This window comes from Ornithodoros turicata, chromosome 8, assembly GCF_037126465.1.
Source record: "Ornithodoros turicata isolate Travis chromosome 8, ASM3712646v1, whole genome shotgun sequence".
Taxonomy (NCBI): domain Eukaryota; kingdom Metazoa; phylum Arthropoda; class Arachnida; order Ixodida; family Argasidae; genus Ornithodoros; species Ornithodoros turicata.
This window is the reverse complement of record NC_088208.1, coordinates 29,625,080-29,647,221: the sequence shown is the minus strand read 5'-3', so window position 1 is coordinate 29,647,221 and position 22,142 is coordinate 29,625,080. Positions and strand designations below refer to the sequence as shown.

General features: G+C 44.2%; 2 protein-coding genes across 2 annotated transcripts; one reads left to right on the top strand and one right to left on the bottom strand.

Annotated features, from left to right (window-relative positions):
- Positions 1-943: 943 nt before the first annotated feature.
- LOC135366896 (inner centromere protein A-like) lies at positions 944-15,810 on the bottom strand. Its single transcript, XM_064599875.1, has 14 exons — positions 15,625-15,810; positions 14,930-15,070; positions 14,768-14,851; positions 13,310-13,776; positions 12,380-12,531; positions 11,482-11,682; positions 10,995-11,122; positions 9,226-9,381; positions 8,526-8,613; positions 7,687-7,740; positions 7,434-7,572; positions 5,197-5,341; positions 3,300-3,442; positions 944-1,436 (listed from the first exon to the last, which is right to left on the bottom strand). Exons 1-14 carry the CDS (start codon positions 15,630-15,632, stop codon positions 1,258-1,260), a joined length of 2,085 nt encoding a protein of 694 aa, XP_064455945.1. The 5' UTR covers positions 15,633-15,810; the 3' UTR covers positions 944-1,257.
- Positions 15,811-15,976: 166 nt separating this feature from the next.
- Positions 15,977-18,399, top strand: LOC135366898 (translationally-controlled tumor protein homolog). The gene is made up of 5 exons (XM_064599879.1): positions 15,977-16,097; positions 16,175-16,245; positions 16,862-17,165; positions 17,846-17,961; positions 18,106-18,399. Exons 1-5 carry the CDS (start codon positions 16,070-16,072, stop codon positions 18,106-18,108), a joined length of 522 nt encoding a protein of 173 aa, XP_064455949.1. The 5' UTR covers positions 15,977-16,069; the 3' UTR covers positions 18,109-18,399.
- Positions 18,400-22,142: the final 3,743 nt, after the last annotated feature.

Genomic DNA, 22,142 nt, shown 5'->3' with positions numbered 1-22,142 from the left:
GGGATTCAGGTGACTTGTGTGTAGTCTAGCAATAAAAAAGACAGCCCCTTGAATTGCACTTGTGAGTGAAGAGCAAGAATACCAGTGTAGGAAGAGGAACTAAAGCAAAACACAGCTCGAAGGTTAGCACGCGTTACGATCGCGCCCACTGTAACCAGCCTCAAGAGAAATGTTCTTTTCGAATGACAGCTGCTCCACGTGACCTATTGTTTATTCAATTTGTCATTTGAGAGACTAGCACATTTCCTTTTGTTTTTTTGCCGCCTGTACATTGCATTAGCCTTGGGCATGTTCGGTGCTGTCGACATTGGCAGAGTGTCAGTGAAATTGCTTCCTTTTCCATTACAGGAGGAGGTAACTCATGCATGGCAGAGCATCTGGCGTAACCTTAATGACCCTATACAAGTGTTTGTCCTGTTCCTCTTGTTGTTGCCCAGACTCTGTCAGCCATAAGCTTTCATTGGCTACTATTTGTGTGCTATTGCTTTGGTTACATCACAGGTTACCTGACGGCCCTCTCATAGGGAGTGAGAGTGTCATTAAGTGACATCGGCTTCCCTCATTCACTTACACGGTTTTCGAAGGAGAGGAAGGTTTAGCGTTCCTGTGTGCAGATCGGAAGTGATCTGCCCCCCTCTTGCACACTACGGGTAGCTGAACTCGTAATTTGTTCACACAAGCTTGTGTTATTGATTGCACAACTTGACATAGCCCATCACGAGAGGCTCTATGTATTAAAAACTTTCACTTTGTGCAACAATGCCTGTGACAACACCATAATATTTCAGATTACGGTGATACGAAATTTAGTAGCAGAAGTTCCTCTTCTCACATTTTTCATTGTGCGATTTAACAGGTATACATAGATTGATATCCTGTTTGTTCCTGAGGAACAAACCTGTACACAGAGCATGGCTGTTCACAGAAGAAACAAACAAACCGGGAAGTGTGAACGGTCAAGCGTATATTTCAGACAAGTATGGGAACATTATTGTTTTGTACCAGTACTTGAGGTAAACTACTAAAATACACGACTACAGTGGCAATACTAAACATTGTAAGAAGATAAGCAAACATCAAGCATGGCTTGACGGAGAATAAAAACAACTCCATCTGGATTTGGCTGTACAAGTGTAACATACATGAAGAGCTAGGATCTTGGCTCTTTGGAAATATACATGGTGCACAATGTTGACGTCTAAAATCGCTTAAAGTACGGCATAAAAATAAGACATCAGGCAAAGTATTTACTGGCATTTACTGGGTTGGCCTAGCTATTGGGGATGTCCAAACGGCTGAGCTGGTCCTCTTGTCGAAGATCCTCCTTTTAGTACGGAAAACGCTGGACAGGTTGATATCTACCAGCTCTCCAAAAAGATCTTCGTTAACCCATCCGTCGCGGTATTGCCTGGCAATATGCTTCTGCAGGATGCGGCCTGGAAGAAGGAACATTTTGAGCAAGCCACTCCTGACAAGGACTCTGGGCACTGAATACAACTCCTACAGAAAGGGGAACGCGTTAGACTAGAGCAGGTGCTTGGGGGGTCTTTTTTTTTAACTTCTCTGTTGGTAAAACAAATTACGGAATTTTCTATTCTGAAGTCTTAGTGAATGGAATCAAACTTCGAACGTCAATAAAGCAAGAAATTTTGCCAAATTTAAAACACTGGTGAAATGTTTTTTTTTTTTTTTTTTTGCTCTCTAGAATGTACTAGATATGTTTTCGAACAGTGCTTGTTACTGTGTTGTTAGCACTTCCTAGCAAAAGCAGCACTAAATGCTTTGCTGCTCCACGTTTCAGAAATATTGTCCACTTAATGCACTAAGACGTGCTTGTGTCTTATTTTGTATTCTACAGCACTTTACCTTTGTACGACGTACAGAAGACCCTTTGATTGGGATATCTTCCCACCGGGTCCTCCATCTTACATGACTCATGTCATGTAATCAATCTTTTATACTTCAAATAAAAATTACATGAAACTAAAAGATTTTGGGGTCTGATGAAGCAAACTTGCTACAAAATTTAGAGGTGGACCTGCATTTAGTGCTCAACACTGGTTACAACAAAGCACACACTGGGTTCTATGCAGACTGCATTAGTCACTGATCCAGACCCCCCCCCCCCCCCAAAAAAAAAAAAGAAAAATCTTGCACAATATTGTGTGAAAAGCATGTAAATACACCCCCTTGCAGAACCCAACACACACACCAAGGACGAAATTCTGGGTAAACCACTGGCACCAGTACCAATCATCCAGCAGTGTGTAGTCGCAAAATGTAACACAAGTATAAATTGCCCTCCCTACGGCCGATCTTTAGCCGACCAAAGTTTTGAAAACTCGCCGAGACCAGTGCTGCCCGATCGACCGTGCACATTGTTACAGTGCTGGACAAAAGTTTACGGACCATGCTCTGGCGCATTCTTTCCCCAGAGTGACACGCTAGCAGTGGATAGGGCACCGTGCAGACTTGCAAACAGGTATACTGTCTTATGTATACTTAGAGCCTGAAGTTTTCGGGAAATATTTTTTTCTAAATTTGGGGAGTAAAAATCGAGTAGATAAACATGTGCCCTAAGTTCATGCGAATTCGGGTGAAATAACTTCCAGTATGCTAAATTTGGGGAGAAATCGGGCTCAGTTACTCACGTGAACTGTAGTGATTTGGTACAAACGGTGATGTAACTGCATTTGCTGACAAACAAGTAAGTTAGTGCATCCCTACTACCGAAAGGTTTTTCGTTCCGGTTCTAACATAAACGGTCCGGTACCGGTTCTGCTCCGGAGCACAAAAATTACGGTTCATACCGGTTTCAACCGGTTCTGCTTCTGGTGGGCAGATGCATTCCCAGAAAAAAAAATGTTGCAAAATGTAAACCCGTTTATTCTGCAAGACCGTCAAATAAATTTTTCGATTTCCCTCCAGAGCGAAAAAAAAAAAAAATAATAATAATAATAATGTATACGGTTTCGATTCAGTTCCGGTTCGCACCAAAATAGCGTTCTTTTCCGGTTATCGGTTCTGGTTTTCGGTTCGCTCCGACACCCTGATGCAAAATCCTATACACAGTGTTACTATGAAAAAATGGCTAGCAAGCAAGCGAGCTGGTGAAGATGATGCATAATGTAACCCCCCCCCGAGACTAGGGAACACGAAGGGACAGACGTCACAGGGCCGTGTTGTGTCTGTCCCTTCGTGTTCCCTAGTCTCGGGGGTTTTTACATCATACAGTGTTACTATTTGCACAAAGATTAAAATACATACGCCAAAAGGCCCACCCCCCCACACACACTCACCCTGGGCCCAGAGTGGCACAACCTTGCGCGGCACATCTTCGTCGTCAGTCTCATCACCAGAGTTGAAATCGTCGATGCCGTAATTGTCGGGGTCTGCACTTGGTGCTGGTGGCATCTCGCTGTGGTGTGGTGTGATGTCATAGCTATACATGCAAAAGGTAAGCATTGTTACAATGTGCTGCGCATGCCAGGAACAATGCATGACAACAAGTGCACATTACTTATAATTAGACACTGAAGTTTTAGGCTTAAACCCGATTTTTCCCCGAATTGAGGTTCACTGGTTTAGGATTAAACCCGATTTCTACCCGCAAAACTGCACCCAAGCTAGGCACCTCACGGCAATGACATACTAATTTTTCACAAAATACACGGTTGATCTCAACGTCTGATGCTCTGGATAGGCTGTACAACAAACGTTTGTTCGACAATAGGGCCTGATTTATTCCCAAATTCAGTCTGATGGTAATTTTTCCGCCCGAATTTGCATGAATTTTCGACATCAAGTGATTGACCTGAATTTACCCCCCCCCCGAATTTTGAAAAAAATAAAATAAAATAAAATAAATAAATAAAACCCGAAAACTTCAGGGTCTACTTATAATTAGAGCCTGAAGTTTTAGGGTTTTTTATCCGACTCTTCCCCGACTTTGCACCCCGAATTGAAGGTTGCCTCTTTAGGGTGAAACCCGATTTTTACCCGGTAAACTGCCCTCACTGGGACGTCTGTAGACAGGTACCAACCTAATTGTTTGGCAACAAATGCAGTTACATCACTGTTTGTACCAAACCACTACAGTTAGTTTGAATAACTGAGCCCGATTTCTCCCCGAATTTAGGATACTGGAAGTTTTTCCACCTGAATTTGCATGAATTTAGTGCACACGTTTATTTACCCGATTTTTACCCCCCGAATTTAGAAAAAAATATTCCCCGAAAACTTCAGGCTCTACCTTGCCAGACCAACTTGTCCATATTGGTTAGAAATACCAGATATTTCTAGGATACAGGTGGAAAGTACCAAAAAGGTGCTTCATGCATTTCAGATTAATATGAGATGTCAAGATACACAGGAACAGTGAATGACAACAAGTGCACAATATTTATACTTAGGGGCCGACTTTTTTGGGGTTATACTCAATCACGCCCGATATTTAACTACACTCAAGTCAGTCAAAACGGGGCTTAACCCGATGTACATATCTTCACAAAAACTGCTAGAAGTGGTATCTGAAGTCATGACAACGAACTTCAGAAACTGTGCTATAAACAGATAAATATGCTCATACAAACTGTCAAAACAGAGAATCTGCTGCCTCTTAGAGGCATGTAATAAATATTGATACTCTGTGTCTAATAGGGTGTCACGTGTGTCATACTGAGTAAACACAAGATTTACGATGAAAGATGAAAGTCACTGAAAAAGTTAGCCAGCTGTAGGACTCGAACCCACATCTTCTGGATTGGCTGGTTGTCCCTTCAGATGACGCACCCTCTAAGTCGCTGAGAAGGTGTGTTAGCTTAGCTCAATTGGTAGAGCCCTGGACCGGCAATCCAGAAAATGTGGGTTCGAGTCCTACAGCTGGCTAACCTTTTCAGTGACTTTCATCTTTCATCGTTAATTTCATAGGCAAATTGAGGCTTTGTATGTATGTATTTGTCCCTTCTATGTTGTTCCAGCCTCAGAACATCAGTTCTTTCATGTACAAGATTTACACTTGATTCAATCCGACAACCAGAAATGGGCTGAATGAGATTGGGTTCAACCTGATTGCACCTGCATTATTGAAGCAAAATACGCAACCCCATATTTAACCCCAAAACAGAGAGCCCCAAGTATGAGCAACACTGTCAAACAGAACATGTAAGTAGAGAAAGACTCAAAAGCATTCAGTACCTGCTTTTATCTGAGGCCCCATTCACTGCAGGCGTCTTGCAGGGAGCATTCTGAGCAGAGGTACCTGCTATGACGTATGTGGAATCAAGCTTTTGTTCAGCAACGTACGTTGCATTCAAAGGCGCTCTGGGCTCTTCCGCTGCCACTGAAATTGAAAGTTGCACAGAATATTAATAAGCATGAAATTTTTGGGAAATATTTTTCTAAACACATGTGAGGTAAGAAAATCGTTTAAACAAACATGTGATCTAAATTCATGCAAATTCGGCTGGAAAAACTTTCAGTACGCTAAATTCTGGAAGAAATCAGGCCCAGTTACTCAAACTGACTACGTACTGGTTTGGCACAAACGGTGCTGTAACCGTTTTTGCTGCCAAACAAGTTTCTGTGGAATCACGCAGATGTCTCTGTGAGGGCAACTTGCCAGGTAAAAATCTGGTTTCACCCCAGAGAGGCAACCTTCAAGTCCGGGCGCAAATTCGGGTAGGAATCTGGTTGAACCCTAAAACGTCAGGCTCTAAATATTAATGAGGGACAAATAACTTGGGGACACAGAATAAGAAAGACAGGAGGTAAAAATTCCCATGGAAGCACGGGGCAGCACGCGGCTTGATATAAGTTAATAATAACTGGGCGTTTACGTCGCGAGACAACTGAGCTCGCTCGATATAAGTTAATGACTGAGAGTGAGAAAGAGGAACGGACGGAGCAGCCACGACTGAGATTCGTGACAACAAGACCTCGTTCTGTCCTACAGATGGCGTCGCACTCGGGTAGTCCTGCTTGGACTTTATCTGGTTGCGGGAGAGAGTGAAAGTTTCACCTCTTGCCTTCCCTATTCCTGTGTTTGAGCACCTTATTCCTGTTTGAGCACCCTACTCCTGTAACAGCCCTACATTAATGCAGTACATGTGTCACTTTTAACATGCACAAAATGTCTCGACACTTACACCAACTGCATTTCTACACTGTACTGTTACAGCACAGCAGCCGTAACTCAACGGCCATGCGAGATGGCAACTGGTAGTGAGCAGCGATATTTCCAGTGAGATGGTGTCGCGTGGCACTCAATAACAATGAAACGTATATACCTTCAGGAGAAGGAGTGATACAGGAAGAGAAACTGAAAGATTAATACCGAACAGATCGATTTTGAGTGTTCCCTTCTCCAGATTGGCAGCAGACGACACTGCAATACTGAAGATTACGAAAATTATCCTAATCAACTGTGAGCCACGTTAAACTTCACTGTTGTTCCGAACACCTGTTGGAAAATCTTAAGGGAACAGCCTTAGGATGAGAGCCGCTGATATTTTGAACAGACTTCTGTGCACAGTACTCATCATTGGCATGGTACTGCTAGGGTATGGTATGGCTAGGGACTACAGTCACCGACCGATTTTTCGGACATGCTCGATTATTCGGACTCGTTCTCAGAACGGCCGCGGGTCCCATACAGTTCATGTATAAGAACGTCCAAAATTTCGGACGCCGTGCAGCTCCGTCGCTCGATATTTCGGACTCTGTTTGCCCAACCAGCGAATTTGTCTCTTGGGGTGACGGAAAATATTGATACCATCCGAAATTCGTATCAAAAGAAATCAACCAAGTAAAATATTGAGCAAAAAACAAAGGTCTGTCGCTTGGCCAACAGCCCAGCACGTGCTGTCCGCCCGCAGGTCTCACGACAGCGCTGCAAAGCGAGCTTCACCTACAGCACGCATGCGTTAGGTGAAGCTGACTTGCGGACTTGATGACGGCGGTGCCTCTGACAGAGTACATTGACTAAATGTCGCTTTGGGAAATAGAGGCTGATGTCACCAGGCAGAGCTGGAAGCGCGTTAGGAAAGCATCGACAAATTTTCCAGCCTATTAGGGCTTAGTAAAGTGTATTTTGAAACGGAATTCGTTTTTTTCGGACTGCTCGATTATTCGGACTCTTGCACGATCCCCGCCGAGTCCGAAAAATCGGACGGCGACTGTATATCACTACTCTGAATACCATGACAACGATGAGGAGGGTGCACAGTAGAAGAACAGTGTGTTCAAATTAAAATAGTCAGCGACTCTCACTCTGCGGCTCACAGCTTAACGTTTCCCCCGGCGATTAACTGAATTTTCTACCTGTCGGAAAAGTACTTTACGGCTCATCATAACCTTTCAGCCCATAATTGCATGTGCACATTCCACGAGTTGGTGTGTGACATTTTCCCGGACCAGTGGTGCTAAAATCTTACCATTTTCGTGACATGAGCTGTCCTGCTGCTGCTCAGCTCTGAAGGACGTTGAGAGATTGTTGAGCATCGCTTGTTGCTGAAGGCTGTTGTTGAGCTTCACCTTGTTGGACAGGCAGGTGGTCGGCTTGAAAAACAGAAGCTGCAACAGCAGATGTGATCAATCATCTGATACTCAGTCTTCCTTTATTGGGTACAAATAATGACTGGACTGAGCATAGCCTTGGAATCTCTGTACGACATATGAAGAGCTTACATGAGAAGCCGCAAGGTCGTTCTCCTGCTGTGTGACCTTGATGCGCAGTGGCCCCTTTGGGAACATAAAGGTGTTGCATGCAATAGACAGTCCCACTTAACGTACACGTTCCAAAATAGGAATTCTATTGGTGAACATAAACTTGCACTACATGTAGGGCCCGACTTTTTCGGGTTTTATTTTTGGCCAAATTCGGGGTGTAAATATCGGGGGATATTTTTCATTTGAAAATTCGGGTGTATTCGGGTTAAATCCCGTTACGGCATATTCTGTCGTCAGGAATTCGGGTGATTTTTTTTGTTTAATAAAAATTTGTCTTAACATGGAACTAATGTTTAGCAATGTTATCAAACCTTATTTTAATGCACGCTTATGAGTGTGCCACGCGACCCGGATGTTTTCGGGTAGATTCGGGTCAAACCCAGATTTTACGGATTTCGTTCGGGGGTAAATATCGGGCGGATACGGGTTTAACCCTAAAAAGTCAGGCCCTAACTATATGTTGCAAGCACATTTAAATGTTCGATTAAGAAGGGAAACTTTTTGATACCCTAAAATACAGGGCTCTAAGCATAAGTTGCAATACACACTCAAAAGCAATATCCTTACAGCACAGTTTTAGGACCGAAAGCTCACAAGTCACATCTCTCGATATCACGCGTGCCTTATACTCTACTTTTGATGGTTCACACGGACTATCTGCACTAAGGCAGTAAACGAGTAGTGCTGAATGTGAGGGCATAAGACAAGCTATATTTCATATTGTGCTGGAAGGTGTTATAGAACCAGAACAGCTTGTATGAAATGGAACAGGTCAAGAAGACAGACACCGAACATACCAGCTGAACTTTCTTCCGATTCGACTCAGCAGGAGAGGTTCCCTTTCGTTTTATCTGGCCACCACGTGCAGCAATCTCCCTCTCACGCCTGCAGAAAGAATAAAGAACAATAACATAAAATATAATAAAACAATACATAAATTCAGCTGTTGCCCCAAAACATTCGGCGAGTATTCTCTTTTTAAAATTCCGCATGTTTTGAAAAGGCCAGAATTACACTAAGGGCCCAACCTTTTCGCGTTATACCTGATTACGGCCAATATTTTTGCCACGAGCGTTTAGAATATCCGAATTTGACACAACATATAAATGCCGAAAAACACCTACTGAATCTCCCCAGGAATAAATGCCAGAAGCACGGAACCCTTACGATTATAGCGTGAAGTTTTAGGGTCGAACCCGATGCTTCCCCAAACTGAAGGTCACATCTTCAGTGTGAAACCAGATTTTTACCTGGCAATTTGCTCTCACCGAGACGTCTGTAGGAATGCACACTAACACTCTTTGGCAGTAACAGAGCCCAATTTCTCCCCGAATTTAGCACACTGGAAGCCTTTTTCACCCAAATTCGCATGAATTTAGAGCTCACTCTTTTTTCTAGCATACCCAATCTTTACCCCCTAAATTTAGAAAAAAAAAAAAAAATTCCCACAAATCTTCCGATTATCTAGTCATGGTCAGTGCCAGCATTTAAACCTACTCGCTCTGTGTTCGCTGGTGGAATTCCTTGCGCTTTTTCTTCCGCTCCTGCTCCTTCAGCTGTTCCTTCTGTTCTCGCTCCTGTTGCTCCATCATCATTTTTTCCTCCTGCTGCTTCTTTGCCGCACGGACACGGGCTGCACGAGACTCTCGTTTCCTGCAGATCACGAGAGTTCTAGTCAAGTTCTCTAGTCTCTTACAGCCCCCCCCCCCCCCATACGTAGAAAAATCTAGTCCAAAAATCTAGTAGAGTTTTAGTCCTAGCACTTCTAGTCAAGGCACGATGCTATCAAAAGGCAGATACATTCGCACAGACAATGATGGAGACATGGAGACATTGGAGTGGTGTACAGCACTGCCACTCAGCAAGTCACGTTCATGTCAAATGCAAGAAGCATTTTTTAAAAATACCACCCAACATCACCCGATTTTGCCCATTTTACAGCTTCTGAAAATTTTTTACGCACAAAAAAGACTACTCTGTAACAAATATTTAAGACAGCTCTATGCATAGCAAGTTCATACGCAGTAGCACCACGTTATACTGTAGCTCCTGCTCTTCTGGTGTCGGAATCTCTTATTTCGATAATCACTTATTGTCATGTCTATTAAATATGGCTATTCCCCGGCCCTAGGAAGTTCTATTGTGCCGGGTTTCCGTACCGTACTTTACGTTCTGTACCTGCTGCGTAGGGCACACGGGAAGATGTTTGTTAGTACTGTGGCATGCAGTACAATGCATGATCTAATTGCCCGGAAATTTAGGCACGAAAAACGATGAAAATACAGGCACCTAGGTCCTGAAAAAAAAAAAAAAAAGAAGCAAAATGTTCAATAAAATAGAGAAATAGACACGTTAATCTGGTATACTCTCTTGCTTTGGTGGTGCTTTGGAACGCCCCAACCAGGCTGCTCAAGCAGCCTAGAACCATGCAATCTTGAATACTACTATCTCTCCGCCCTCAAAGATTTCTGAGGCCAAGAACGGCCAAAGCTTTTGATCAAATATACATAAGCCCCTTGTAGCAAACCACGGTACTGGAAAAAAAAAAAAGAAGAAAAAGAGAGAAAAAAAAAAAAAGAAGAAGAATAAAAAAGAAAGTGCAAACTCTCAGAAACAAAAAGCGAAAGCCCTCAGCATGAGACTGAAGAGTGCACTCACACACCTAAAAAGGCTTGTATTTAGAGCCTGAAGTTTTCGGGAAAAATTTTTTCCTACATTCGGGGGGTAAAAATCGGGTAAATAAACATGTGCACTAAATTCATGCAAATTCGGGTGAAAAAACTTCCAGTATGCTAAATTTGGGGAAAAATCGGGCTCAGTTATTCAAACTAATTGTAGCGGCTTGGTACAAATGGTGATGTAACTGCATTTTTCTACCAAACAAGTAAGTTAGTGCATTCCTACAGACATCCCAGTGAGGGCAATTTGCCGGGCAAAAATCAGGTTTCACCCTAAAGAGGCAACCTTCAATTCGGGGTGCAAATTCGGGGAAGAATCAGGTAAAACCCTAAAACTTCAGGCTCTACTTGTATTGCATCTGAAAATTCAGAAAGGCTACAATAGAGTCGACAAAAGAGGCAGGCAACCCCCAGTATGTCACAATTAGGCACTTATAGGCAAATGCCTAAAGTTCCAGGCCAGACTAATGACATTTATTGAAGGGCCAGTGTTAAAACACTCAAACGAAAAAAAAAAAAGAAACAGGAACAGGAAGGACAGCTTCTTAGGGTATTGCGCTATCGCCAAAGAAAAGAACTATAACATACTTTTTCGCCTCTTCAGCCTTGAGCTTGAGCTTCAACTCCTTTTCACGCTCCTGGCCACCCACAGACATCTTGCGTTGAAGATCTGATGGAGCTTGCTTTACTTGACTGCCGGGAAGTAGTTTCATGACCTGAAGGAAAGTGCATTTAGTAGGGTTGAATATAGTTTAAATTTCAAATACAACTCTAAAATCGAATATTTCCGGTATTAGATTTTCCTTTCAAAGTTGATATTAGAAACTACTCATCATTTTGAATATCATACCAGCTTAACACTACCAAGCCTTTGTGGGTTGTGCACTTACGATTGCACTTCGCTGTAAGAGTGAGGAAAATGAACACTAGTACAACAGGTGCGAGGCGACACTGAGCTCTTGGGGTTGCTACGATCATTTATGAATGTTTATGAATGTGAAATTGCTGTTTTTCAGCAGTCGCTCATGAAAGCTATATTCATGGCTCACGAGGAACGGGACAGAGATTTACGTACCAGCCTTGAAGGGCCAGCAGCATTTCTGGCTCCTTGCAAGGGAGAAGGAGGCACTACTTTGGTGGCTGTATGGGGTGTCACAATAAATGAAGAGGAACTTGATCTTGCGTGTTGTTTCTTCAATGGGTTTGTGAACTTCTTTGCACTCATAACTTTGGTAGGACCAGCATTTGCTGGAGCAGGTGCAAGCTTTTTCTTTGCCTGTGGAGGTAGAAATAGATCAGTTTTGAACTAGTTCAGGTTAACTGCACTCAATTTGCATGCCTCAGGCAGGAACGCTCATGAAGCATGTTCATGAGTAACAGTACTGGTACAGCTTATCAAAAGTCTCACATAGAGTTGGATACCCATCTCTGCGTAAGTTTGTTTCTAAAAATTCGACGCATCGACATATACGACTTGATTGAGAAGAAAATGCTGTCGCAGCATTTCAACGTTTATTTTTTGAAAAGCTAATTCTGGATATCAGCTACATACCTATATTTTTCGTTTGTAAATGTGGAATCAGTAATGGTGAAATGTACGGTAGATATTTTAGACAGGCAAGATTCATGAGCTTGATGCTTGACGTTTAATGGTACAACAACATAATGCTCATGTGCAGGATCCTAAAAAATTACAGGCATACGTATAAAAATTGAGGTACGTTAATCACTACGAGTACCGTCAAGCACAGCATCCAACCAAACCGGAAATTGACCCAAAAAGCAAAAATAACTCTTCCCGACATTGCTGCGACCGTCACTGAACAGAACCCAATGATGAAAGTCTGGGTTCAAGCAAACTGAAGCAATAAAAATTGCGGCTTGACACTGTGCCATAAAGCATCACATCCCACAACAAGTCCATGTAATGACTCCTAGAAGATGCAAAATGAGACATCACTCAAATGACTTGCCTTTCCCTTTTTTGCTATAGGCTTCTGCTCCTTTGTAGGACAGTCATCTACGAAGGCATATTTGTCAGTCACATCCACGTCATCATGTTGGAGGTCTCCCTTCTTGCTGCCTTGGACAAGTTTGCTTGGTGGTGGTGGCAGCTCCTCTGGTTCTAATTTAAAGAGAAAGATATCCAAAATAAAGCAAGAAAAACAAAGAAAGGACTCGTATATAGACCTTTGTGGTTTCGGGTTCTAAGTTTTTCAAAAATTGGAAGGCAAAAACCCGCATTCTATTTCACGAGCTGTAAAACTGGGTAAAATCGGGTTTACATCGTGTAGAAAAGCAGAGTTTTGGGCAGACTTTTTGCATTCCAGATCAACACAAGAGATGCAGTTAGGGTTGCCACCAGGCCGGTATTATACCGGCACGGCCGGTTATTTGCTCGCTCTGCCGGTAGGAAGGTGATACCGGCAGCCTTTTGCCAGTATTTGTAGCTCAGGACCTTTCATATGGGCTTTTGCAGGGTTTTCCCTTCAACATTTCACTACAGCTTGAATAAACCTGGAGCATAGACCCAACTCCGCAGTCACCAGTTATTATTATTACACACAGGAATATATGTTTCCTCGTATTATCTTGTGCTCTCTCTCGTTTTCTGTGTGTGCTCTTCCACCCCTCACCCACTTCCCTTTCCCTCTATTCCACCTCCTCTCTCCCAGCCGGTATTTTTTACTACGAAAGGTGGCAACCCTAGATGCAGTGGCTGTCTCAAATTGATCCCAGGTTTGATTTTCGGACGTCTTTTGGCTGGTAACCTATGTGACGATAATACAAATCCCAGAATAAAAACCTTTATTATATATATATATATATATATATTAACCGGGGTTTTTTCCACCTTTAACCCCGAAGCACCCCCCTCACCTAACACTAAGTGGAGCACTAACCTTTGCCCGTAGCCTCGTGGGTCTTGCACGATTCACGGAGCTGAGCCTCAAGAACTACGACGGGGGTTCGTTGGTTCTCCGGAATCACTTTGGTGGGCGAGAGGCTCTCGTTTCTCTGCTCAAATGCTTGGGCCTTTTCACGGGTGCTGAGTTTTCCGTACGGAGAGAACAGGGCCCGGTTCTGACCTGGAGTGCACTTTCCAGAGGACGCTCCAATGTGGCGCAACTTTTCTCGGGCCTGCCGAGGGGTCTTCGCCACGATTTTATTCGGAGACTTGTTCGAGGGTGGCTCGGACGATGTGGCTTGCAAATCAGCGTTTGCGACATCGTTGGTACTGGGTAAAGTGTTTTCCTTATCGCTGGTACTTGGGCTAGCCTCTTCTTTAGGTGGGATTGGTTCCGCTTCGACGGTCTTGACGTGCTCTTCAATTGTGGCCATGACTGGCTCAGCTTCGGCTTTGTTTTTACTGCAGAGGACATCTGTCTATGTCAAATCGCACAAACATAATCTGGTATACGGTCAACCCTCGATTTATGAACATTCGATTTATGAATTCCCTCGTTTTATGAACAGGAGCACAAGGAACAAATCTTTTTACATGCATTTTCCCCTTGTTTTATGAACCTCGATATCCGAATAATGAATGGAATTTCTGGGAACCAACTAGAAGTTTCCCAGCGTTTTTGCCCTCAATTTATAAACGGATCGTTCCGAGGTCAACAGAAATCTTCAAAGGGATTATTCCGCGGTCTTATGAATGATGTCGGAGCAGACGAAACTTTTTCCAGGTATTGCACCCTGGGTTTTAACCCCTCGAAATCCGAGCAACAAACGGGTTTACCGGGGACGCATTAGGGACGACCAAGTGTACAGCAGAAGGCATGGTCGAAAGCAAAATTACACATTATATTGCATTATAAACATAATCCCAACTCACAAATACTGTTTCACCAGCGCGATAGTACTGACTTAACGGAGCTTTCGATTTATGAACGATTTTTTTCCGGGAACCGAAGGTGTTCATAAATCGAGGGTTGACTGTATATGCAATATTTATCATAGTATTGAGCAGCTAACAACGGCATACTATTGCAATTATGGGCAACACAATCCAGGCAAGGGGGGGAGGACATTCAGCAGGTCTTCTCTATCTAGGTTAAAGATGCGAAGCCCCAGAAAAAAAAAAACAAAAAAAAAAACGGAAATTTTGGATTAAAAAAAAAAACGAGTATTTTTCGTTTTTTTTCCTAGTCTCTGGAAAAATTGCCCAAAATTTCCAGGCGACAAAATTCAAAAATGTAAATTTTCGTGCCTTCGATGCGTTCCAACCCGCCAACGGTGCCTTGGGTGCATCTAACCCGCCAACAACCACCAACTTAGAGCTTTTTTTTTACGTCACATGGAAACACCCTATAAGGGCTACAAGCAACCTCGACTGTAGTTAGTCATGTACTGACCTCTCTTGTAAAGAGGACTTGCCCTTCAAACCCCTTGGCCTTCGAGCTCTCTTTTGGGGGCCCACAGCTCTACACTCCGACCACCTGTGAAAAGCACACAAATGTTTACCAAGAGACTTGAGGTAAAATACATGAAGCATTTGGTGAAAACTTCATTCTTACGTCTCAACGGCCCTCTTTGCCTCCTGCAGCAATTCATCATGATACGCAATTTGCGACTGATACATCCCGTAGACCTCAGATATGGCCGGCTGAATGCTTCTGTACAACTTGTCAATCACTGCCTGGACGTCCACGGATGGGCTGAAAAATAAATAAGAATTTGAAAACATACGAAAAGGAAGTTAAACAGCACGAGGCTGTGCAGCGTACAATAATGAATATCTGCACGGATGACGAACGTCAATCTTGAAATGCAGAACGAGTGACAGTGATGAGCTGCTCTGTTGTTGTGCATGCATCACTGTGGCCATGTTCCGTAGTTGCTGATTGCAACCATACGTTCCGTTGCACCTTATGGCTTTTTTACCAAGAGAAAATATCGAATATGATGAAACAAGAATGAAGGGTTATACCAAGTTAAAACGGTAGACGCGTGATGGAAAACAGGTTCGGTGACGCCAACCAAAGAAAGGCACCCTTGTCCTCTACTGGTAAAGCAAAGTCTGAGAGCGAGGCCTAAGTTGTAGGAACTACCACAGTATTATGTCATCGGTATTGATTACGTGACAGGCATCTGTGAGAAAGCAGGGTAGAAGTTGGGGAAAATAATCCAGTCACTAACAGAGCTACGCCAGGCGCTTCGATACCTTTTAGTGTGAGGACAATATTCCCGAACGCTCGAAACGGAGACTTACGTTGCCATCTTTCCCGTCTTCTAGGATGCCCAATTTCCTAGACCAGTGCTTAGACAAATTCGTCAGCTCAGAGTTCAGTCTTCTGGACCATTTTCCGCGTTTATGGTGAGTCTCTACTATACAAACTACACCGCGTACCGCTTCTTCGGCGTTCAAACTGAGATAGAAATGACGTCATTCGAAATGTGAAGCTGCGAGGTGAAGGGAAAAATAAATAAAAATAAGGTGACGTTCTAAAGGTCATGTAGGAACTTCAAGCTCTGTAAAAATATTTACATTATCTTTTTAATGTGGTGATGTGATGTTCCTTTTTTCTTGAAACGGTTACATAGGTGTACTTAAACGAAGAGTGACATCTCACGGGTCCTTTTTCCCCCGGTCATCCGCCATAGGTGGTGGTGAACTGTCTTACCATCAAGAATAATCCGAGTTCATCGATCTAAATATGCGGCTCTTCAGCGATTTGCTTACTGGTACGTTGATTATTCGCATTTTAGAATTGAACAGAATTGTTAATTTCTACTGCGTTACCTTCGGTACTGTTTTCTAGGTGACGAGATGTTCACCGATTCATCCAAGTACACCTTGGTTGACGGCTGTATTTACGAAGTTGAATGTAGGGTATGTAATTGAAAGTTATGCTTTCTCATTTTCATGAAACATAGTTGGCCTACGCGGTACTGTAAATTTCGCTAGTTATGTGTGTCAGCCCTGTCACCGATACGTAAATTGCGCATTTGGCAGTTTGTCATCTTATCTGTGTCATTGCGAGGGGAACCAAGGGTATTCAGTTGCCGATTGTTTTCGTTACTAGCCTATTTCCGTTCCTGCAAATGCGCAGAACTGTGCAGATTGATTGAGAAGAACTGTTCCTGCTTACCACACCCTGACAATTCCCAGTACCAACACCCTTGTATGACTTGAAAACCCGAGACGAGGTAGGGACGATAACAGACAAACACAAACACGGTCTCAAACTCAGCTCAGTTTGAGACCGTGTTTGTGTTTGTCTGTTATCGTCCCTACCTCGTTTTGGGTTTTCAAGTCATGGATCGTCACCACCAGCTCGCTTGCTACCTAACTTTCCTTTCCTTAACCTTCTGTTTACTATTCGAAGTCAAGGGAACAATTGTGTTGCGGGAATCCGAACAATAAATGCAGTCTAATTCACATTTTAATTAAGCCATGCGAATTCGTCAGGAACCTCGTCTCATTTCACTTCATCACATACTTTCAGCATGTCACACGTCGGCAAGGTGAAATTGCGCTGGAGGGTGCAAATCCATCCGCTGAGGAAGCAGATGAGGGAACACTTGAAAACGTGGAATCTGGTCTGGATTTGGTTCTGAACAACCGCCTTGTAGAGACAGGTTTTACCAAAGCAGACTACAAGAACTACCTGAAAACCTACACAAAGGCCCTTCAGGAGAAGTGGAAGGAAGAGGAATGGACTGAAGAACAGATTAACGAGGCTAAGACGAAGATGCAGGAAGGTGTCAAGAAGATTCTCCCCAAACTTAGCGATGTGCAGTTCTACCTTGGTACGTATCCAGTACGTGCGGGATCCAGTGCTGTGTGCACCTTTTAGAATGTCTATGGAAATGCACCATGTACTGCCAGCTTGGGTCAGCTTGCTCATTTTGGATATTAACTGGTGCTAAAGAATGGTCAGGCCAGCACACAGTTATGGCACAGTTGGCAAGCTCACTTGCTTTAGTCAGCTGACAGAGTTGTGCAACAATATGTTCCTTGCATGGCTGAGAGAAGACCTAACATGAGGAAAACCCCTTAGACACAGCTTTGGCAGTGTGTTTTGCATGAATTGGACGATAATGAAGTTTGCGACTGCAGCACATGCTTAGAACAGGTCCTCGTTGTGGGGTCCTTCAATTCCTGTGCAAACAGGACCAGCTCATTGGACTGTCGAAGTGGAGTCCTCTGTAGTCCTTTGGGCATGTGCTACTGCCCACAGTGCTGCTCTTACGTAGCAAGGCTGAGGAATTCCGTTAACATTTGTACAAGTAGTCCCTGGTGTGGTCATTCACACTGCAGCAAAAACTTACTGTGTTGTACACTGTCACATTTGTTGGAAAGCAGTGTTGGGTTTTTCATTTAGTGCTTGCATGGCTTGTGCATACCAAATAATGCAGCGCATTGCACCATTCACATTTGTGCTTGAGGTGCACGGCTCATCGTACTGTGTCCTTGCGCCGTATTCCAGGAGAGTCCTCCAACCCCGACGGAATGGTTGCCCTCCTTGAGTACCGTGAACAAGCTGACGGAAATGAAGTACCCATCATGTTGTTCCTCAAGCATGGCCTCCGTGAAGAGAAAATGGTGAGTGTTCATTGGGGGGGGGGGTGCTTTGCATGTACTTGACTGTGCTGCTGTGTTCATGCTTGTACACATATCAACTCCTCTCTAGCTGGTCTGTAGTTGTACTGCACTGCAGTCTAATATCTCCATGGATTTTTGTTTCAGTGAATGCCTGTTTGTACTGTGACAGAGGACCACTACACCTGTGCTGGATACTGGATGGGGTCTTGTAGAGGTCGCTCTTCGTTGGCTATCTACGGCCTTACCCCCGGTGCACCAGCTCACAGAAGCAGCTTTAGTTTCTTTTTAGACATTGGTGTTAAGGATTGGCAAGAGGACGTTTTTTTTACAAACATATCTACACTTGTGACAAATTTTTGTAACCTGCGGCTTATTTATTTTGTGCTTCTCGGCTGCTCATGAATGGGGCAGGCAACATTAAAAGCCATTTCATTGGTCCTCGGCATTGCTTTCTTAATAAGCCACCGGCTGCACAAGAGGATAAAGTTATCTTCATTGATACATATATAAACAAGGCAAGTCAGCCTGCCTGTTGTGGGTCAGTCCGAGGAATGTGTACCTATATATGTAAAAATTTGTATATGTCTAGGGGTAATGATTCTAAAGTAAACCAGATATTTTTGAATTGTTACAGGGATTTCAGTCCTTTGTGTAAGTGTTCCTTAGAACACAACAGTGCAAGCATGCCTGGCGAGTGACTGTACAACACTGGTCTGCACAACCAAATTCATCGTGCCTGACTGGAACAGTCTGCAGTAATTAAACTGATTTGAATTTACTGCCACTTGTGTAGGAGGGGTACTACTACTATACTCTACTCTGCATTAGCTGTCTTGGATTGGTCTACGCCTTGTGAACTTAAATTGGGTGCAGCCTTTGCACTGCACAACTGTTCGATTTACAATGAGTTGTATACTTAATTCCCTTCTCAGCAAAAAAGAGCAGTCGTGGCCCCTGCCTTGGATCGATGGATAGATCCAGCAGCTTTATCCTTTGGAACTGGTGTGACTTGCACCACTGGCATAGAGTCAGACTAATCTGTTTCTATTATGAGGTCGAGGATTGCCGGTCCAGGGCTCTTACCAATCTTTTTTCGAGTTTTCTTTTTTTTTTTTGTCCCAGAGGTGGCGACATGACTTCTGTGAAAGGGAAGTGCCAAAGCCCACCCTGACACAAAAGGGATAGGATGCGACTACTACTATTGGGTAGTACATTGATCTGAGGCTGGAACACATAGGACAAATACAGGTAATTGGTAATACGATAATCCAGAAGATCTGGGTTCGGTTCCTACAGTTGGCTAACCTTGTCAGTGACTTCATTCTTTCATCTTTAATTTCTTAGGTACTTGAGGTGTTGTATTTGTCCTTTCTATGTGTTCCAGCCTTAGAACATCAGTTCCCATCCTGTTTCTATGTAAATTATAGTCCTTAGTTTAATACCACCAATCCATCCAGAAACATGTGCATGAGGCTGATACGGTAATGTTTGGCACCGCTTTGCGGTCTATTTCGGCAAATTTCTCTTCTGAAAACACCCACGGAAGCACCAGCGACAGTAACATCATGTTGACGTAGGCAATGCACACCAATGGACCTCACCCTGTTCACAAACAAATGACGTCAGATTGTACAGCAGCGCCGCCAACTTGGTAGACTGGAACTACTATATAAAAAAATCAATGACACAAGAAAGAAGCATTTAAATGTGGCTTCTCATAAGATTTTTTGTAACAGACCTCTCCCTGTTTGTAAACAAATGACGTCATAGTGTTCGACAGCGCCACCAATTTGGTAGAGTTGAACTACACTCGAAGCTAGGGGCGAACAAGGTCGCGCCTGAAAGCGGTGGTGTTGAGTGGATTACGATGGTCTCTGAAAGGGACGCGACCTTCGGTCCTACTTTTCTTTCAATAGGAGGCAGCGAACAAGTGTCCATTCGTGGAACCCAGCCCTCCCCTTCCGATTTGTTTCCATTTTCAGTCTGTCTACCAACGTCCTGATGACGTTTCTCGGGTAGAGGTACATATTAGTTGTATGGCCTTGTTCTGCTCCATTCTACCGGTAGCCCTTTCTAAAGATGGCTACCGGGCTCTTCCATTTCCTGGAGCACGAGTTTCTCCCGGAGTGCAAGTGGTGTCTCTATACAAAGCAAGCGCGAACGAATAACAAACCACATTCCGCACTGGATTACGACATTGACTTTCAGACGATGCAACTCTTGGGGTGAAGCCTACTTTTCTTTCCGCGGTGGACTGAGAACGCGAATGAAGACACGAAAGCGACTAAAAAAAGGTGACCTCATTTGTATGTGCCACTAACACACAGAAGCCACCCGTGACCTTCGTGAAAGAATACGTCTTTATGGAACCGCGGGGTGTTCTCCACCTGCGCTGTTTGGGTTTCGATATGTCTACCAACGTCATCATTACGTCACGGTGACGTTTTTTCGGTAACGGTCTATAGACGACACACATTCTGCGCTAACCCAGAAACAACATATCACAGATCTTCGCAACTCGCAGACGCCCGCAAGACCGTCGTCAAAGGGCGCTCTCTGATTGGACATGTCGGTGTGACGTTTTCTCCGACTTCCAGAGAGGAAACTCCGCCCTACTCTCAACGTCCGGCGTTTGCTCTTCCCGTGCATTACATCGAATTGACGTTGTTAATGTCGGTGATGAACGAGGAATAAAACGGCGCTCTAGTTAGAGGTGCGCGCGGATGAGTTGGGTTGAGTTGCGGTTATACCCGCGGATAAAGTGCGTACCTCTACGGTTCGCCCGGAAATTCTCATTTCATACACAAATAAGCATTAGTGTCTCTGTCAACGTCCCCCAATTGACGCAAATAATAAAAAAATGGTGTCGGAGTGTGTCATATACTTTTCATTGTACGTATCTTTAATTGCATTTTATTCGACAATTCTGGATGACGCAATGGTTTGCACGCTGAGAAGCGAAAACGTTTGTAAGATAACATTTTCCGCATGTGAACTTTTTCCTGCAAGTACAATGACTGCGGATATACTGAGCATCCGCGCGGATACATATACCTATGCAAAACAGCGCGGGTACGGTGCGGGTATATGCCGTCAATCTTGTCCGCACTCACCAAGTGTGTATACGCATGACGTCAAACGAACGCGTTTGCGAGATCAGTGGTTTGCAGTCATGGTGTTGGTCACTTTTCGGCGCAGCTTCCGAGTTTATCTAACCTCGAATGGTAATTGCTCTTTGTAAGCTTTAAAAATGCTACAATCCATACTACGTTTTATGCTGATCAACTCTGTGAGGGAGTCGATCAGATCTCGTTGTCGTGAGGAAGTTTTAAAATGCGGTGGCGTCGGTACTTCTTTCGTCATTGTCGTTCTCACGTTTTCTCTTACGAGAACTATGGCTGCCGCACTAAAAAACCGTCATCTTTCAATGCTGCCACAACGAAAACTGACCACCAGTAGGATCTTCCCTTTTGTAACGCGAATTTCCCTCTCGTCCCTCCAGTGGCGAAAAGGAGGCGCCAGTACTGCGACGCAGCGAGAGCCCGCAGCGACACCGAAAAATTAAAAAGTGAGCGCAGCAGAGGCGATTGTCTCCGAGCTCTGCTCGGCGTTCGCAGCGCACTACGAAGTCATCGGTTGACGCGCCGACTTCCGCGTATGAGTTTGAGTTCTGACGCGACCACGTCGCGTGGAACACGGTGTTATGTTCCTGGCCGTACGAGCACGTCCGGCGCTAACCCACACGTGACATTCTACGACATGATCACAGACAGATTCTCAACATCTGGCGCTAAGCCAGCTAAGCTAAGACTCCAATGCAGCCTTGCGGGCGAGCTCTTGGCGCGGGGAACGGCATACCGACGATGGTCGAAAGACACGCGAAACTTCCGCACGCGCATGAGTCGAATAGTTTGTTTTCATCCGCCTCCGCCACGGACCCTCGTCGTCTTCGTCGCTTCGATTGGTTGGTCGCTGCCGCCCGGGGTCGTCAGGCACGACTGCTTGGCATGGACGGCGCATGCGAACGCTGTCGCCCGACATCAAGAGGAGCACGTGCTGCTAGCATGCGTCGGCGTCACGCGGTAGTACACAGGCATTAAAGGGAGACTTTGCAAGGATTCGAAAAAAAAAATTTAGGTGAGCATCATACCGAACACGAACCATCCTCTCGATACCGAATA

Bases quoted from the DNA above. Each gene is read 5' to 3' on its own strand.
- LOC135366898 (XM_064599879.1), top strand. From the start codon at position 16,070: ATGCGGCTCTTCAGCGATTTGCTTACTG. The intron at 16,098-16,174 runs GTACGTTGATTA...ACTGTTTTCTAG, and splicing joins CTTCAGCGATTTGCTTACTG to GTGACGAGATGTTCACCGAT. The intron at 17,166-17,845 runs GTACGTATCCAG...GCCGTATTCCAG, and splicing joins CGATGTGCAGTTCTACCTTG to GAGAGTCCTCCAACCCCGAC.
- LOC135366896 (XM_064599875.1), bottom strand. The intron at 13,777-14,767 runs GTCAGTACATGA...TGTCCTCTGCAG, and splicing joins AAGTCCTCTTTACAAGAGAG to TAAAAACAAAGCCGAAGCTG. The intron at 7,741-8,525 runs GTATGTTCGGTG...ATGTTCCCAAAG, and splicing joins ATCGGAAGAAAGTTCAGCTG to GGGCCACTGCGCATCAAGGT.